The sequence below is a fragment of the Corvus kubaryi genome, unplaced genomic scaffold (genome assembly GCF_017639235.1).
Source record: "Corvus kubaryi isolate FWS band 111438036 unplaced genomic scaffold, C.kubaryi_AGA036_p1.0 76, whole genome shotgun sequence".
In the NCBI taxonomy this organism is placed as follows: Eukaryota; Metazoa; Chordata; class Aves; order Passeriformes; family Corvidae; genus Corvus; species Corvus kubaryi.
This window is the reverse complement of record NW_024582063.1, coordinates 11,232,324-11,252,378: the sequence shown is the minus strand read 5'-3', so window position 1 is coordinate 11,252,378 and position 20,055 is coordinate 11,232,324. Positions and strand designations below refer to the sequence as shown.

The following is a 20,055-nucleotide window of genomic DNA, read 5'->3' as shown; positions in this document are numbered from 1 at the left end:
AAACAATGTAACTTTTTCTCTTGTATTTTTAGAAATAAAACAGATGTTTTACACATGATGATCTGGCAACTCAGTACTAAGTAGAAGAAACCACGGCCAGACACAGAACAGTTCCATCCACTCAACACAATTTACCATTGGGATAATTTTACAACTTCCTGCTTCAGCTTTAAAATATAAAACCAATGCTAACAGTAGGATTTTGTAAAACAGGTAATAGCTTGTCCCAGCAGTCACACAAACCTATACCAGGAAAGGAAACTGGATAGCATAAAGAAGGGAGAAAGCTAAATTTGCTTGATGGCAATACGAAGAATTCTGCATCTGAAGAAACCTTCAGAGAGCTGCTTTTGAAGCAGGTTTTTGCAATGATCTGGCCTTAACACCCATTAGAAGGAAAGTGGTAACAACCTTGCAGAACTCTTAGAGATCTTGTCACATTTTTGACTTGATTTACAGCACATGTGAATTTCATTTGCCATCCAAGGAGAGATTATTTCTATCAAAAGGAGTGAAATAGAAGGTACCTACAGGAAATCATAAAGTACCCACCAAGATACGCACATTTCAGCATTCAGCAAGGGAAGAGAGGCAACAGCTCAGAGCAAGCAAACATTTTTTTGCAGGATTATGGCGATGACATACACAGACCTCATTGTTCCATGATTAGAGAGACAAAAAAATAAATTTAAAATTGCTCAGCTAAATATTATATTGAAACTCTTAGGTATGACTCCAAAGATGAATACAATCACTTTTTGAAAAAAATCACACAATCCCCTTTAGGCCTTGGGCAAAATTTAAGAGAATGTTGTTTTTTAGTATTTTTCCTGGTTTACAAGAAATATTTCATTATTTAAAAGAAAAGTCCTGGTGAGCAAAAGCAGGCATCTTCAGTGAGCTTTTAAAACTTGTGGTCTATTTATTACATGTGGGTTTTCTAATCATCAATGGTAAATAATTACTGTGATCCTGAAAACCAGAGTGATCTGGTGATACTTTCATGGACTGCGTGCAACTTTCCCTTTCCCATCTGATGTAAATGAGACTTAACTGACTCAGTCAAGCAATGGATACTGGAAAGAAATGGTAATCCTCATTCTTTTTACATATGCATCACCACTTTTCAAAACATGATGAACACTCTCTTTTTTTCCCTCTTCCACTTAATTTGTAGGATGCACTGTTAGAAAATGGTGGTGTTAGTGAGCCTGAGAAGAAGAGAGAGCTGTCTGTGTCACCTAAATTTTGAATACAGTGTCTTTGCTTATAGTTATGTGATGAGTGAAGCTTGCTATGAGGAAGAATTGCTTGTTTTTGCAACTAAAATAAAAATAAACTGAGGGCAAGTCTCTAGAAATACAATACTCCTATTTAGTTAAAAATTTCTTTTAAAACAACTTTTTAAATGTCCTGAAAGACATTTAGAGGTTTAAATGCAGCTCAAAGAACTGTATAGTTAATCATCAGCTAGCAAAACAAGGTAAATTCCTCAGACACGCTACTCTTCTTTAACTAAATCAAAATAACCCCCCATGTGCTCCCTTTGTGTACTGCAGAAGAGAGTAAGAGAGATTTGTTTAAACATTGAAGACTATCTTCAGGGAGGAGGAGTAAATCTTCAATATTAAAAGAAAGGAGAAAGTTCTCCCTCTACTGCCACCAAAATGCTGGCAGCATTCTTTCCAGCTAGAGTTCAGATCTGGACATTCAATCAAAAATCATGACAACAGGCTGAAAAGGGTCTCAGGAGGTCTCTAGCACAAGCTACTCTTCCAAGTAGGCTCAGCTGTGAGGTCAGCCCATGTTAACTCAGCAACTGAAAATCTCTGAAGACAAGAGACTACACAACCTCTCCATCACCCAGTAATGGTGAAAAGCTTCTATCCATATCTAATCTGAATCACTCCCATTTCAATTTAGTCACCGCCAAGAGTCCAGCTCCATCTTCTGGTCTATAACCTCCCCAAAGGCACTGGGAGTCCACATCTTCTCCAAGCCGAGCAAGTTCAATTCCAGCTGACTCTCCTAGAAGGGCAAGTGTCCATCATGGTGGTTTTTGCTGAATGCATTCCAATTTATCAGCAACTTTCCTTTATCAGGAACCTAAAACTGGATGCGATATCCCTCGATGAGATGCAAAGGGAGGATAATCTCTTGCCTCGATCTGTTGGCTGTGTGCCTGGTGGTACTGCCCAGGATGCTCTTGGCCAACTCCCTTCATTGTCAGGAAGTTATTGCCTGCCGGCAGCCTCAGGACCTTTCCTGCAGAGCTGCTCCCCCAAGCCCCAGCTTATATCCCTACCAGGAGCTCTTCCTTCCCAGGTGCAAGACTTGGCATTTGTCCCTGCTGACCATCTTCATGTTCTTGACATACCACTCCTCCTGCTTTCTAGGAATCTCTGAATACCAGCCCTTCCCTCAAGCCACCCCCGGGTCATCCCCCCATTCTTGTGTCACCTGCAAACATGATAAGAGTGCACCACATTGCCTGCTCCAGTCACTGGTAAAGACAGGTCCCCACAGAGATTCCCATGGGACTCCACACACAGTCTGGATGCTTCACCACCACCCTCTGACTCAGACCATGCAATTAGTTTTTTATTCACCCAGATGTCCCAGGTCAATTCCAATTGCTTGGCCTAGTGGATCTACCAAGAAAAGAAAATAAAGAACAAGAGAAAGAGAAAAAAGCAGAACTAGGAGACTGGAAAGACATAATGGGAAAAAACAAGACTACTCCTTTCAACAGCAGGACAGACCAACGCTGAATTAAAACGGCAGAGTACCCAAAGCTACAGTGCATTAACTTTCTACCTCTTAAACTTAATTGCTTCTACTGTTGAAACCATACCTCAGCTTAGCTACATCTGGCTTATGCAAGCCTAAATGCAGAGATTCAAATCACCACCACCATTTGTGGAGTTACAGCCGTTTCACTGTTTGCTAAAATACTTTTAAAATTGTATTAGACCAGTATTAGAACAGAATTTCAATTCAAAGAAAGCACCACTTTCAGAAACCTTTCCAAACTTTCTTCCTTTCCTGTATACCTTTTTCTTCTACACTCAGCCCAAAAATTATACACATACCCGGTATCAACAACATATTTTCAAACCTACAGATAAAAAGCTGAGAATGCCGAAGAGCAGCGAGTTTACCACACACATCAAAGGAAAGGTGGCTGTGCATAAGTCTCTCTAAGCTTAGATGGTTGCGGCAACAACTTCAAGTGCACATTTGGCAGTTAGATGCTACAGCAGCAACAATTACAAATACAGATTTTGGGGGAGAGGGAGTAAATCTAATTACTGCCAAATTTCATACAAAAGAAAAACAGTAAGTCTCACCATCTGAACAACTTTATTCAGACTGTGAATGAAGAGCTCTCTTAAGTTAGCAGTTGGCCAATTTGCTCATTTGCATGAGGCTTCTTGCCACATGTTTCACTGTACTAACTTAGTTGTGATATTTAACCCCTAAAGCTGTAGTAAGGCCACTTAATCAACTTTGTGAGCTAGACTATGCACTGTCAATTTGCCTAAGGAAGCATTTCCCAAAGCTGAATTAATTAGCTTTACTTATACCACATCTGTGGCAACGTTCAGATGAGTGTTAGAATATCTAACATCAATTTGATATTTGCTATTACTTTCAAATAGGATAAGAAATCCAAAGCACAGTTTGTACGGATTACAAGTCATTTAAATAGAATATTACTATTGAAAGTACGAATCTGAGCACTTTTGCAGGCAGGTAAAAAATGTGATCACTTGTGTTTATAGGGAACAGGTCTGCTTTTAATTCCTGCTGGATAGCATGGACATACATGTGGCCTCTAAGGGATTATCCAGTTTTCCTACACAATTATCCAAGGTGATCCTCCCACACTACCTCATCATTATATTTCTAAAGGAGGTCACAAAACAAAGTAATAACTACTGTACAGCCATTAAGAACTAATATGCCACACCTACTCTCAAACAATAAAAATTATTTCCAAAATAATGCAAAATGGTTTTTTATGTACTTCCAAGTAGCATATTACGATAATAACAATTTCCAGGATAATAGTCAGCCACAAGCAATTGGGCAATTATATCATGTTTATCACAGGCCTGTAGCAAAATATTTTATGGAAACCATCACATCTTTCATTAGCAGAAAAGTTCACCTTCCAAAACTTGATGGGTGGTGGTTTTTTGATAACTGGTTCTGCAGATTTTTGAGAGCAAGGAGCTTGTGGGTGGAAAGCAAGGAAGGATTACCTCCATAAGTAGTATGAATCATGATGTGCTACATTAATAAATAGATCCTAATAAATTAAATATAACATGAATAAATGCAAGAGCAAGCACAATAGTTCTTTAACCATTTTTCAGCGCTTCAAGCTAGTTTGTAACAACACTACAGAACAGAAGGGTCCCACAGACCTTCATGAGAACAATAATATGCCAGCAGTGCTGAAAGAGCTGGGCATTCTATATGATAAACCTCAACTAGGTTTTCCCCCTTTTACCTGACTTCTGTACCACCTATTCAAATGCAAATTCTTCCAAATGAGAAAATATCCTGTTACAGGGCTCAAGGTGTGCTTGGTCACGTGTACATCTGTATGAACTGCAGCAAGCTGCTGCAGGATGTGTGAAGCCACAGTCCTGTATGGTGTTTCTTTAAGCAGCTCATTAGTAGCAGCAAGCAGCAGACTCAAAACTGTGCCATGGACACTGCTATTTGCAACACGATGAACATCCAATTACTGGTATCCAGCTCATCAGATGAATCAGAAGTCAATTAGTAGTTTTTCCAAAGTGTACATATGTTTAGAGCTGTGTGGGAAAGAAAGGAAATTTTAGTTCTACCCTCAAATCCAGGCTGGCAGACCACCATAAGCAAAAGTGTATGTGGTGAATCTGACAGTGCCCAAGAAAAAACTTTCTTAATCCATCATCTGGCTCAAGAAATCCAAAGGCTACCTGCAACACTGCCATGTAACCTGCATAAATAATTATTACACCTGACTTTAAGAAAAGGGAGGTCTGTATCTCTCATTTTCCTGAGACAGCTGCTATAAATAATTTTTCCCCTCTCTTAGATTGCCACCCTTTCCATGTGAAACTCCTGCTCATATCTTGTTAAGATCTTCTTCCCTTTAGCATAGGCAACAGGTCTGTTTGATCTAGATGGTTTACAAGCTGCATGGTTGTCTCTCCTTAAGAAAATGCAGAGCAAATATATAAAAAATAATAAATGTAGCACAAGAACTAAGCACACAAAAAATCTCTTACGTTTTCTGTAAGAATCCAAAGTCCAGGTTTAAAATCTACACTGGCATTTTCTTCCACTGTGTGACAATAACCACAGAGTTTCAGAGATCTAAACTGCTTTTCTAACATTCAGTTCACATCCTCAAAGCTGATAAACAACTTTTCAAAATTTGTTGGCAGAGATGAAAAGGCACAGATTGTACAAGCACTCTCCTACCCCTACTCAGAATGGCATATGATTCTGCTTATAAAACACAAATTATTTATCTTCTACAGTATCTCCTTACAGAAGAGCTGAATTTTGTTGGATTTTTTTGCAGGAAGGAAATAAGAATTAGGGAGAAAATAAAAAGAATGAGAAGGAAAGAAAAACAAAGAAAAGGATTTGTAAATCCTGCTCTTGGGTAAACTTAATAAAGACACATTAAGGCTCTATGTGTGGGATTAGGAAACGAGAACAATATTTTCCAAGAGAATGCCTGCTTGATGCCAACATGGTAAGAAAGCTTTTCTGTCTATAGACCTGACAAGACAACCAGGAAGAGGAGTTCATTCACTCTGATGGTCTGTGTAAGACTTAAAGGATCATTTTTTTTCCATCTCTTTTCCATCTTCAACCATGCTAGAGATTTACCTCCCAGAATACATTATATCCTTGGTGTACAGAGATAATGCGATCAAAATTTACAGGATCTATACATATGAACTGAGAGAAGTGTAAATATATGTAGTACTTTAAATTATTAAAGCCTTTTAATTCATTAATTCTGATGCCAGGAGGAAAAATAAACAAACAAAACAGTGTAGGAATAAACATCACCTTGTATTAACTGGTCAAATTTTAAAACATATGCCAATCCCAAGTAAACCAATGAAATTTTTCTTCTACTCTCAGTACTTTGCTTTGTAGACAATACATTTAAATACCATTTTTGTTGCAGCAAGTAAAATATCAAAAATCTTCACTTATTCATCTCATACTTGGTAAATATTCAGTATTCTGATTCCAGCTTTTTTTCCACTCATTAAAAACAAAAATTAAAAACAAAAAGAAAGGGGAGAGCATTATGAAGGTATATGAAGCTAGCCCCCATTTGAAGGAAAATATAAATATGAAAGCTGCCCATATATCAAAACCTTTTTTCTTGTATTATACTTGGCAACTGAGTCCTTGGCCTCTTGAGGGCCTACTGAGAATAACTGCATCAGGATTTCACTCCTGACAGCAGCACCAGTCAAAGGATCTGCCTAAAGGAACTGCCACACAGCCAAGGGCCACAGTACTCTGTAGGTCTAGGTTACAGGTCACTGACTCTGCCAACACTATTTCTACCCTGGTTTAAGCCAAAACAAGGCTGCACTTTTAATGCAGGAAACTGAAACATGACTCCCTTCAGCATTGCATATCACTATCACAATCCTTCACAAAAACAAGAACAGGCAAATTAAAAATTAATTCTATCATTCAGCATATCAAAAATGGGAAGTTAGCTAATTTAGTTGGGCTGGTTTTGGATAGATGTTTAACCTGTTGTACAAGTAGAAAAGGCACATGCACTCACATAACCCCCAGATATATGAAGGCATAATGCCCAGCAACTGTGCATCTTATGTACTGTGATAAATCTTCAAACAGGTTTTGGATTCAGGCAGTAGGTGACAGCCAAAATGAACTACTTAGCTCCCCAAACTCTTTTAGGAATTTGATAATGTAGAACAGGCTTTTACTGAAAAAATTGTGCTTTTTACTACTCAATCTTTTTTTTGTATTCTGCATTAGTACAAAACAATGTCACTGCAAGGATCACAGAATCATTTGTGTTGCATATCAAAACCAGAAGCAAAGCAGATTCACACTACAAATCTTTGCTTGATCAGAGAGGGTTACAAACAGCAGCTGAGGTAAAAAAAAAAGTACTGATCAAACAGACAAACAGCACTGTGAAATAGCACAGCCATTCTGGCCACCCACTCCATGTGGTTTGGGACATGACAAACTCAACATATTTGCTAACTTTGAGTCCTGTTACTCGTGCAGGCTACATTTAAGAGAAAGAGAGTTTACTACACAGAAAGAGACAAACCACACAACCACTTTACACGTTAATCTTATCTGCTACTTCTACCTAGTCCATAATACCTCACATCATAGATATATATACACACAGCACTGCATGAATCAGCTTGGGTAGGAAGCACTACACCCATTCTCACACAGAGCCTTGCTCAAGCTAAAAAGCTCCACCTCTACCAGCATGTGTGCAGTTACAGGCGTGCATGAGTATTACCAAGGGCAGCTATTGCAGATTTCATCCCACTGCATAATACAGACATTCAAGAATTACTGCTGGAAAGCCTGTAAATCTTCAGACCTGATTCCCAAATCACACATTTAACTGCCACTGCATGATGGGAAAAAGTCTTTCTGTATTAATAGTGAGTTTACATCATTCAGATTTATAAATTATATAAACTACTGATTCAATTAGACTATCAGAGAACTCTTTGAAGATGTGAAATGCATCTCTAATTGGAGCTTTACAGATAGAGATAACCTAGCAATGTTTTTGTAGTCTAAAATTTATGCCTCAGGTGCTTTGGTACAGTGTGGGTGCACTGGGAAGAAAGTGGGAAAAGTCACTTAAAATTAGGAGCCAAGGGAAAAAAATGAAGAAGTAGAACCATTTGAGACTATGGAAATCTAGGAGGTGTGAAACATCCTATTTATCTTCATGAGACAAAAAGTTATGATCAATAATATCAGTTTAAATACTACAAGTATTTTGGGGGTACCAAGAAAACAGTGTAGGATCACTTGCCTGCACAATTAAGAAACACAAAAGAGGCAGGAAAGCAGCTGAGAGAAAAGAGTTACATGTTTTCCACAAATCAGAAGAATCCCTGAATAAGTACAGTAACAATGACACATGTATTTAAAGTTGACCATGAGGAAATGAATCCTTAGGAACACAGGGAAATAGGGGAATGCACAATGCTTTGGCAATTTTCTGTGAATACTGTCTCCTTCTAAAGACTCAAATGTGAAAAATTTATTTTGGGAGTAGAGCTCAAAAAAATGACACCTTTTGTACCCTACTGAGTTCTTACCAAGGAAACATACTAAATAAATACTTCTGGTATTTAAAATAAAAATAAAAACTGAGCTTCATATATCTATTAAACAGTTTTAAGCATAAATATGACCTGATATTTTACAGCTTTCCACTCCTCATAGCAAATTCACTAAAATTAATCCAGATTTTAGGTTTAGTTTGTTTTTACGTTCAGAGAAATTGGCAGCAATGTATTCAAGCCTCTTAAACTGTGTGTTCAGAAAATAAGATTTTTGAATTTGAAAGAAAATTAATCTACACACACTCGCCCAAATTGTAAGTTTATACTTCAGAGGTCTAAAGATGAAGCTAGCAGTTAACAGCTGGACAGAACATGCAACACTTAAGATGTAGTTATACAGATTGCATGGAGTGGACAATTTTTAATATGTGAAGAATCCATGCATGATCTAAATGCAGATCACACATTCTCAGGTGAGAAAAAACCCCTTTTTAGGCAAGTTTTATGCAAGTTTTCTATAAAAGCTAGGAACTCCTAAAATGATGAACTTAGTTGTAAATCCATTCATCCATTAAGAGAAGATCATTAACATTCACAATCTGACAAGCCATTCTGCACCAAAGGAGGAGCCTGAACAGATAGAGAAGTTAATAATTCTACAAGATACTTGGGGCTGACAGTAAACTTGTTAATAAGACAATATAACTACTAATTCTAAAATGTCAGTCATGAAAAGAAGACTCAGATATTGTCAGAAGAAAACACTAATTACTGCTTCTTTATTGCTTTTACTCTTGAGGAGAAAAAATACTCACAAGTTCTTGAACAAAAATCAAATGAAGAAAACACATAATTTATGAGACTACCCCAAGCACTCTTGAAAAGAATAATTGGGAGCCTTGAGACAAGTTTCTCCTTGGTGACAAGGAAGTAGTTTTTGACAAGGCTTGTTGTATTTCAGCAAGTTCTGAATTTTTCCCCCCTCTTCAAATAAATTAAAATTGATGGCATCCTCTTGGGTAAATGAAGGAAAACTTGATATTCCCTTGTCTCAGGAGATCAGAGATCATGTCTTCCTCACAAAAAACCCCAAGCTCATTTTCGTGAAAGTGATAGTTACACTAATATAAGAGCCTTAGCATAAAAGCTACTCTGCCACTGATTAAAGAATTTGTTATCTGTATCATCCTTAAATGGTCCTCCTAGGGTGTGTCTCTCCCACATCACAGACTTCGGGATTCCCAGAAGCAACACAACATACCTGAATTTGTTACTGCTTAGTTTACATGTCTCTATCAGATGTCTGTAAATAAGTATTAACATGTAAAATTCCAACAAAAGCAACATCAGAACCCATACACCTAAATTTCCTGGCTTCCTATACTTGGTTTTGTCTCTGTTCAACACCCCATCTTCAAAACAAACCCAAGAGCCTTCTGATGAGTTGCTCACAGACAGGGACTTCTGAAAAGCCTTTCTTGTCCTCAAAGAAAAGAGGGCAACTATGTGAGGTTGAAACTAACTTTCTCCTAATTCTTGGTGCGTGTGTGGACAGAGATGACAGAGCCAGGGACACTGAGCTGCCAACAAAACACAAGTTTATATTTACAGAAGCCTTGAGATTAACAGGGCAGTATCTCACTGAACCAGTTACACAAGTCTGCTCACCCACTCCTCAGGCATATCTAGCAGCCAAGCCTTCTTCCTTATACACACTTCAAGAGATTCTCCTACCTTTCATTCCCAGCTCTGTCTTTCCAGGCCTTAGCTCCTTTCCCTCCTATCCAACCGGAAAAATGGTATCCTTCATCACAGGGTAATATCAACAGATCTCTTTTCTTAGCAGCAAGCAAGAGAGGCCTTCTCACCAAGTACAATTACAAAAAATGAACTGTAACCTAACAGAAAACTTTCCAAAAGCCACAAAATTCCATGGAAATGTTACTTACACTACTGTAAGAGACACAAATCAATTGAGCTCTTGAGCTCTAAAGATTTATTTTGCTTTGGTTTTTTGCATCCACATGACCACAAGCAAGACCAAAAGAGTTTTGTTTCTGTTTTATTTGTATCAAGACTGATGCAATGCTGTCTTTTCACTCAAAAGAGCACCTACTAAATAGGCAGCTATTTAAACTTTAACTCCCTTGAAAGGGTAACTAAGAACTCTCTATGCCTTAGTGCATCCTTTTCTACAGGACGGATGCCAGTCTCTACAAGCCCACCAGTAAAGCAAATAAACTATCTTAATTCATTTCCTGGAAGCTGTACACAGGATACAAATAAGCATTCACCAGGGGGTTGATTTTTGTTGTCTGGGATTTTTTTTTAAAGAAACTATGAATTATTTCAACATTTAAAACTATCAAGGTAGAGAAAATGGATTGTATGCAGTACAAGAGTTAATATTTGTCTCTTGGGTTCATTTTACTGAAGGTGCTTCTGAACATAGGCTGCAAAGATAACAGGTATCAAGGGAAGTACTGGAACCAAAAAAAAGACAATTTAAGATTTCAAATAAAATCTCCAGTCAAAACATACTTTTTATGCTAAGACATTATGTGACTTGAATTAGGTAACAGGAAAAATCATCTTAAAGTGATTTTTCAGAAAAGGGATTGTGATTAAAGAAACATTGTATTCTTTATTAATAACTGTTTAGTTTGATGTACAAGAACTGCTATGATGAAAAAGAACCACAACCAAAAAAAAAAAAAAATCCACCAAGTTTCTGGTTGTGTTACAATCTGATTGGACAGAAATAGTCCAGCTATAGTATTTTATAAATGTTTTGAATTATACTGAGTCAAATATGTGACTAAGATAACAGAACACTGAACAACACAGTGTTTCAGACATTTTACTCTTGAGCTCTTGCCTGAACCCCAAGGGTCTCCACATCCATAATTTTTTTGACACAAGTTTTTAAATTGTATTTTTTTGATTGTTGAAGAAGGCAGGAAAAATTCTTGTGTTTTTCCTGGAGGTGAGTATTAAGAAAACCACTATGCAACCATATGTTAAAAAACCTGATAACACATGAAAAGAATTCACATTTCAGTTTTGTGTATATTTGGGAACATCAGTGAGTAATCTACTAAACACTACTTCTCAAGCTAAGCTCATTTTCTTAACATCTTCTATGATACCTTCCAGCCTACTGCTCTACTGAAATAAAATGCTTCTCAAAAATCAGATGGAGTATTAACAGCTTCATTCTCTTGGATGCATCTGGAGTGCTGGCAATTAACATAGACAATATGCAAAATATTCCTCCCCTCAAATACAAAGCACCTTTAAGTGAAGGTAAGAAGGCTCAGCAGCAGCTAAACTCCTCTGCAAGATCAAGCCATTTCCAGGAATGCTGGAGCATTCTTGATATTATACAGAAAATAATCTCCAAGTGCTTGTAAGGCGCTTTGAGATATTTTAACAGCAACTATAAAAACATATTGGCATATTAAATATTTTTCCCCAACTTTAATAAGAACTTCTAATAGGAGCATTACTTTACAGGCAAATAAACTAAAGTACAGAGAGAATACTGGATTTGTTTCTGATTGCAACACACCAATGTCATACAAAGGTCAGAACTGAGTACAGACTCCAGCATTTGATGATAAAGTTTAGTGGGCATGGCAGTGTTCAGTCAAAGGCTGGATCTTGGAGGTCTTTTCCAACCCTAATGGTTGTCTAAGCAGGAACCACTAGCAGGACTCCTTTCCTCCTAGATATCTACCATGTACAAAAATTCTGTAGCAGAAAACACCATTTACAAAGCAATGTGACATGAAACATGACTGATCAAGAGCAAAAGAATAAAAGTCCTAAAAAATGTGCAACAAGAAGTAAAGCCAATACGTGATCTCTAAAAAGAATTGAGTTGAAAAATATTCTTTTATGCCAGCTTCTGTAATCTAGAAAAATTTCATTTTATCTTTCATCTCAGTCAATGAAACCAGCATCTCAGATTTTTTTTTTAACTAAGTCCTGTCTCATTCACAAAGAATATCAATTGTGTTAATGAGAAAAAATAAATTCTGCATGGGCTTTATCACAGGCCCAGAAATATTCTTGGCATTTAGTCAGCATCTCAGCACACCTAAATGAAACAAACCCTCTTAATAAATCAGAAGATGAAGGACTCCAACAACAGTAATTTTTTTTATATCCTCACCAGATGGTTGACTAGGCAAAAGCTGGCTGAGGAGTTGCAACAAGAGAATGACTTCAGACACCGTATTACATGATAGCACATGATCAGATAAAGAACTCAAAGTGTAAAGGACTGCAAAAACTGGCATCAGGCACTTAGGTCGCCCTACTCAGCTTCAAGAAAGTAGTAGTGAATAAACCTCAAATACTGTATGGTTCTTGGAATGGTCCCTGTGCAGGGGCAGGAGTTGGACCCAATTATCCTCATGTGTCCCTTCTAATACAGAATATTCTATGATTCTATGATAAATCTATTGCAAAAGAAGGAAATACAGAACTTGAGCCCTTCACCGTAACCCAAAACCAAAAACCCCAAAACTGCTGGTACAAAGCTAATACAGTCTCCTCTCCACAGCTATTAAAACTTTGCCCTAAAATGCTTAGATTAGCTCTCCTTAAGAAAGAATCATCTACATTTTATAGATTCAGCTGGCAATTTCTCAATCACACCATTTAGTTAGCAAACATCTCTATGTTTGCTTCACCCATTTTAATGAGCTGGGTGTTTCTGTCCCATCTCTCCAAGTTCACTCGCTTACGCACTTGGGTACCTGTTGCAATCGCTCTTGTCCTGCTTGCCATCCTCTACTCATCTCTTCCTTCTTTTCCCTTCACAGTAAGCCTTACTCTGCTGGTCACTTCTTTCATGCCAAGAAAGGAATGACCCCCTTACAGTGACCCTGTGGTGGTGACTATAACCTAAGTGCTGGTGAGTGTTAGCACCCCAAAAGAACTCCCTTACTAAGCTCAGGAGGTTGCACAGGATCAAGAAGCCGATCCTGGAATGTCTTTTCGTTTGTATTTCAAGTTGACCTTACCATAAACTCTATTTTATAGTAACATAAATCAAAGGTGAAAAAACATAAAAGTCCTCAAGTGCCCATAAAACATTCCAAACTCCTGGATTTAAGTGGCTACAGTCAGCTTCTAGAACTATTCCCAGATCTAGACTGATGTCATACATGATGCTGGTAGACAAATAAAAATTTCCTTAATTAAATTCCACCTGGAATACCAGAGAAAAAAAGAAGGCAATACAATTTCCCCACAGATTAGTGACACTCTTTGAAAACAAGGGAACTCCTCTGTACCTGAGCATTTTAGAACGGCCTAAAGAAAACTTGATTTTCCTCCCTCAATTTGTTACAATATCTTGAAACATTTTGGAAGACAACTTAAAACAAAAGCAAACAAACAAACAAACAAAAAAGCGCAAAAAATCCCCAACCAAATTTTAAAAAAAACCAAACCAAAAAACCACTGAACAAAAAACAAAAAAAAAACCCCAACAACAACAAAAAAACACCCTAGGAAAACAATATACTGACTCTTTACTAGTGATAGTGTCATGGATCAGCTTTATTCCAATTTTACCAAACATTCTTTAGAATAATTCTGAAACTTTTTCAAGTGATCAAAATTTTTTTTAAAGTTCCAAGATATTTTCTTGCAAAGCTGTTTTCTTCTTTTAGTAAATGGGACCATGCCTACATCTCAAAATATAACCTTCAGTCAAAAAAACACCAACCCCCACCTGCCAAAATCTTAAGAAGTACATAACTCAGATCCATTTTCTCAATCATAAAAGGAAAAAAAAAAAAAAAACCCCAATGCTAGCAATACAAAATATCATTAGAAAAGATCAAGTAGATCTTATATTTAAAAAACTTCTCCAAACAGGTACACAGGAGAAATCAGTGGCTGAAGTTGAATTTCCATTCCTTAAGAAACTTGTATCTTTTAGCATTTCTATTATACCAAACCAGGTAGAAGTGTTGAAGTGCCAACATGTTTAGCTATATAAAACATTTCCAAAACATTCAATTCATAAATATACAAATATTTTGTTTCCACACACCATATTTCTAAACAGAACACTGTGTTATTCCAGAACGAAAGCCTTTAAAGTGATTTGACATTTAACTACATCTGCTCTATGAGCTATAGGAAGCTCTAGCCGAGCAACCCTTCACTGCGTGCTGTCCCCTGTAACTGTAACAAACATCTCCTAAAAGAACGTGGCACTACAGAGTCCAGAGATTGGTCAGAACAGAAACATTGTGTCCAGAGAAAACCTTCACAGAGAAACCTCATTCATAAGAGCCCTGGGTTAGAAGGCTCATAACCTGTGAGACACAGGCATTCTAAAGATGATTGTTGAACCAGCTGGAAATCACATTTCTGTTTTCTCACTACAAACCCACAAGGGGATCCCAACAGAGAAAACATGATGGAAGATTCTATGGCACTTCTAGTGACACCAACAAACCCCTAGTATGATATAGGAGAAGAGCAACACACCATCAACAAATCCTTTATATCAAAGTGCTGACAAAATGGCAATCTAAAACTCACACAGGAAATAGAAAAATCTTATTCACTTTTCCAGATGGAATGATACCCACAGAACTAACATACCCTTTTCTAAAAAATAAGCCAACTAAAAAAAAATTTACAAGATTCATGTTTTAAAAGCCAAATTAAAATAAAAAAATATTTCCAGTAAAATTGTTATCCTTTTCATATTTTCTTGCCCCTCCATTAGAAAAGAAAAACAACAAAAAAAGTGCTAAAAGTTTAGTGAAGCTCACCTTAAGTTCTACGTTTCTGTACATTTCAGGTGGAAGAACTCAAAAGAGTAATGATTGCGGGGGCTGATGAACATGACCAAAAATAGGTCACAAATAACTCTAGAGTGTACCCAACTGTATTAGAAAAACATTAAATCATTCCCTTAATACATAAACGGGATGTATCATCTTCCTATAAAAGCCAAGCGAGTACTTCATACTCTGTACTCAAATCACCTCCCCTTCTCCAGGACCAATAAAAAATAGAACAAAACCCAAAGGTTGGCTGTTTCTCTTCACTAACCATGCTGGGATGAGCAAAATTACCAGAGCTGGATATTAAACAAATTGCAGGGTATTTTTAAAGCACCTAATTATGCTATTATATATCTGCATTAAAAAGTTGGCATTATGTAATGTCTTTCAAGAGATTCATCCTGAAAAATTACAGATTTATAACCCCTACATAATTTACTCACGGATTAATTTTGAAAACTCAAGCATCATATATAATCAAAATGGTACTTAATAGCATATGGCAAGAAATTTATGGGATGTTGACATACTTCACACCAGTTATTTACAAACATGACTGCAGTATTTTGCAAATTACTGTTTTCTCAAACATCTCAGATTTTTAGGTTCTGAATTATATTTTCAGAATCATTTTTTTTTCTCTTCAGAATTATATTTTTCATCAAAAAGTTATGGAACAATACTGTATTTCACTTGCATACCAAATGGCAGATACTAAAAAAGTTAGGTTCATGTTGAAAAATGGGGCTTTTTTCACCTATTACCACTTGTTGTTTTTCTAGAAAAAAAGGAAAAGAAAAAAACCCCAAATCCCTTATTTTTTTACTAATATCTACATTTAGCATAAATGCACATAACAGCTCTTTTACAACCTCCAGTGATTTTCAGTCTTCAATGATACATTTCATTCTTTACGTCAAGCAATACATGTTTATGTCTAAATCCAAAAAGTCATGTAAGATATTTACAAGAGCTCTTAAGCCTAAATTGACTTACAACCAAGAATTACTTTTGACATAAAAACAAGAAATCCAGCTGTATCTCCCAGATGAAAAGATACATTCTTTTTTTTTTTTTTTTTCCCAGATGAACAGCCTCAATCACATGGATACAGCTGAACTTAACTCCCAGAAGCAACTGATAGGAGCAGGATAGTATCAGATAATACTGAGCAACTAACTGGATATTAATAAATGCCTAACATAAATATATATTTCACATGGCAAAAAAAATGCAAGGTTAAGCAGCTGCAGAAATTGAGCAGGCTGTGTTAGTAAGAAAAAATGCCCTGTACCATCTACTTACTAGCATGCTTATCTGCAAGCATTATAAGGCTGTTAGAAATATCTCTTCGCCTGTAAAAACACACCACTTTTGCTTCCACGTTTCCATTGGCAGTCTACAAAAGAAAGATAAAATCAGGTCAGAATGTATCCCTCCTCAGCTGAGTAATACAAATTAAATGCTCTCTGCTTGGAGTGTTCCTCTATCAGTAGTTCTCTCATGATCAGTCAAGCTGAAATCAATGGAATTACTCCAATAAATAAAATTTTCTTGAGAGAGGCCAGTACCAATTTCAGACCAGACAAGAGGAATAACTACAATTAGTGCTCAGAATTTCTACATTATTCAGCTGTTCAGAGATGCAATGGCAGTATCATGCTAATGTAAGAATCCTTCAGAAATTTTAGAACCTTGTGAACATTTCTTTGCAAACCAGCTTTAGACAGAAATGTATATTTCAAAGTACTCTGGCATTTTTTCAGCATGCCATTGAATATAACATTTATTGAAAAAGTCTTCTTGAAAGAATTCTGAAAGGTTTATTTGAAAAGTCACAACAGCTCCTAAAATAAAAGAGCTATTTAGTTCAATGTTGTTTTCATGATTCATTATGGGGACCATGCTCTTTAGCTTGATGATGTAAAGAATTTACTAATATTTGAAGAACTATATCCTCCTTCTTGGAGGATACAAAAGTACTTTTTTACCTTGAGTTACTTATTTAAAACTGAAAAGTATAATGTTTCAATTAAGTTTCTTACCAAAAAATACTGTCCCTGGTAGAACAATAATCAAAGCATTTCATTACACATCCACATAACATCTCCATGTTTGCTCTATACCTTTAACACTTGAAAGCAAACTATTCACATTTAAGATGTCAGGACTACAACCTCCAACCTCTCTTTAAGAAAAAAAAACAATACATGACTCTGTTTAACCCTGCATGAGCAAGACTAAATTACAGCAGTGCAGTTTAAAGATAATAAACATTACATTCAAAACATGATTGGAATCACGTCAATTACTGTGAATAAAAAATACTCTTCTCCTATAAAAGTCCAAAATGATTTGCCATGCACAGGTTCAGAAGATGTTGTGTTGGACAGCACTAACAGTTAATGTGGCTGATGTCTGCTATGGAGTAGTGCTATGTTTCATTAATAAGAAGAAAACCACATGCAGGTCACCAATTTTTTAATCTACATTCTAACCACTGGGAAAAAAAAATCTTAATCATTATTTATACCATAAAGGGCATTTTGACAATTAACTTTTGATGTAGTGCATCAGTAAGTTTTAATACTGCTTGAGGGAAAAGTAAGAAAAAAAAATAATACATATAGAAACGCCACACTATTCTTAGTAGTGTAAGAGTGAAGAGAAATAATCGTGCTTTCCCCAAAATGACATTCAATAGAGCCTCCGTTTTTAAAGAAAATACACTCAGGATAAAGACAGAGAACACAGTCTGTATTCAAAAGCCCATTCTTCACTCACAGCTGCCAGAGCAATGAACAGCCACAGAAGTCACATATTCTGTTATTTGATCACTGAAAAGTCTCGCTGGTACCTTCCAGCTCTTTACACATCTATCTAAAAGCAGACACATTACATGATGGCTGTCATTCCAGATGGATTCACAGTGTCCTCGTCAGCCAGAGAATTAAATTCATTCATTTCCATAAGAATTCATAGAATTCGTTTGAAATTTTTTGCAGCAGAGTAATTCTGTTCACCAGGAATGAGCAGCTGGGTGTTTCCTTAGGTAACAGCACAGAATTACAGGATATCACATAGCAAGTTTTCAGTAACTGAAACATACACATAGCGAATGTCAAGGAAGTTAAAAAAAAATAAATAAAAAATAAATAAAAAAACCCAACCAGAAGACCCTACCACAGGAGAAATCTTATGGGATGGAAATAATTCTCAGTTTCTGACAAGCACACTGACTGCTATCAAAGGTCAAGAAAGAATCTTAGATATTTGTACCTTGTTGAGTTCTTCAATTCTCCTAATGAGATATGGATTGCTGGAAGAATTTTCAAAATAAACATAATCTGCAAGGAAAAAAGGGAAAGTTGCTGAAACACTGAAAAATACGTAAAGACGTATCATTATTAGTGCAAAAACTTTTTCCTAAACCTAAAAGTTCTCAAAGCACTGAGATTTCTTCATGAATGTTGGGACAGGGATGTATTTCTACACTGAGATTTAGCATAATTTGTTCCTAAATTCTGGTTATAACTGCACTACACCTGCTTTAACAACCATGCTGGAAAAAAAGTTAAATGCCTTGTGTTGAAGCTTACACTGCAATCCAGTAATCCACACACTTCATAAATCTTGACAGAGAAGAAGCAACTTCTCTCAATCAACTAGGGGAGATTTAAAAAGGGAGCACTTTAGGGAGTTTCTGTATTATGGAGATTAATATTTCTGTAAGAGATGCCACTTAACATTTATTATCAGGCGATGTGGCAGTACAGTTGTCCCAATGAGTAATGTATGATATTTGTAATATTTGTAATGTATGATAATGTATTTTATGATATTTGCTCTTGTTGTCATCTCTGTCCAGTAAAATGCAAACTATATTAAGCAGCAATTGTCATGAGATTAGCAAGGATCTTCCAGGACAAAATCTCTTCCAGCATCAAAACAAAAATATTTTCATAGAGTGTTTGGAAGTTTACTCATATCCTGAAAGCTGCTCCCGTATAATATACAAAGAATTGACATGCAGCACATTTCCTTCAATAGTTTTCTGAAAACTTATTTTTGTTCAATGAAAAAGTACCCATCGAATGCCAGCCACACTTTAAATTTGATATTGGACTTCTGCGCCATGCACCTTGCAAACTTTATTTTTAAAGAGAAACTATAATGATGTAGAAAAGTCTTCTGCAATGCTTTGACACTACAGTACAATGAAAATGAACTTCAGGCAGTTCTAATGAAAGAATATGATCTCTGTATATTCACGATTGCTTATTTAGATTACAACGAAAAAAAAGAGAATTGGTGACCAAAGAGGCAAACCCTGCCCACTACCTGCTCAGAGAAGGATTACTTTCCTGAGTAAAGGCTGATGGGACTACAGTCTAAATACCCTAATGAGGAAGCATGAAGATGGAATATTTGCGGCTATCATCATGTCTTAAAACATTAGCAGAAAGGGATTCAAACTATTGTCACCCCTCATTTCCACACATCTTCCCTCTCAGCTCTGGCTGTGGAGAGAGCAGGAGGACAGAGCGATTTTTGAGCACCCAGTACTGCACACCTAACTTGAGCGGTGCACCTGAGCCACAGAGCTGGGCACACTGTCACGTTCGTTCCCTCCGTGAGGGAGCGAAAGTTATCCGTGTCATTTTCGAGAGGCTGCGGGTGAGAAGACAAACGTTTGCCGTGTTTTTCACCGCCTAAATGCCCCCTCCCCTCCTCCCTTCGCTAAGCAGTCACGTATCAGGGCGCTCCTCAGGGGTCACGGCTGTAAGCAGGGAAGCTGACAGAAATCCCCCAGTTACACAGCCGGATTAATTATTTATCCCCGGCAGACCAAGGAAGGCGCGGAGAAACTCCGCCGTGGGAGGGAGGGAAGG

At 36.9% G+C, this 20,055-nt stretch overlaps 1 protein-coding gene across 1 annotated transcript in view; it reads right to left on the bottom strand.

Annotated features, from left to right (window-relative positions):
• Window positions 1-18,504, bottom strand: part of MTA3 (metastasis associated 1 family member 3) — a 130,207-nt gene extending 111,703 nt beyond the window's left edge. The window contains exons 1-2 of the mRNA XM_042051561.1: window positions 18,443-18,504; window positions 16,469-16,562 (exon numbers count right to left, since the gene is read on the bottom strand). Of these exons, the coding sequence (XP_041907495.1) occupies window positions 16,469-16,490 (22 nt within the window). The 5' untranslated portion in view covers window positions 16,491-16,562; window positions 18,443-18,504. The remainder of the gene's footprint in view (window positions 1-16,468; window positions 16,563-18,442) is intronic.
• Between the last annotated feature and the right edge of the window lie 1,551 nt (window positions 18,505-20,055).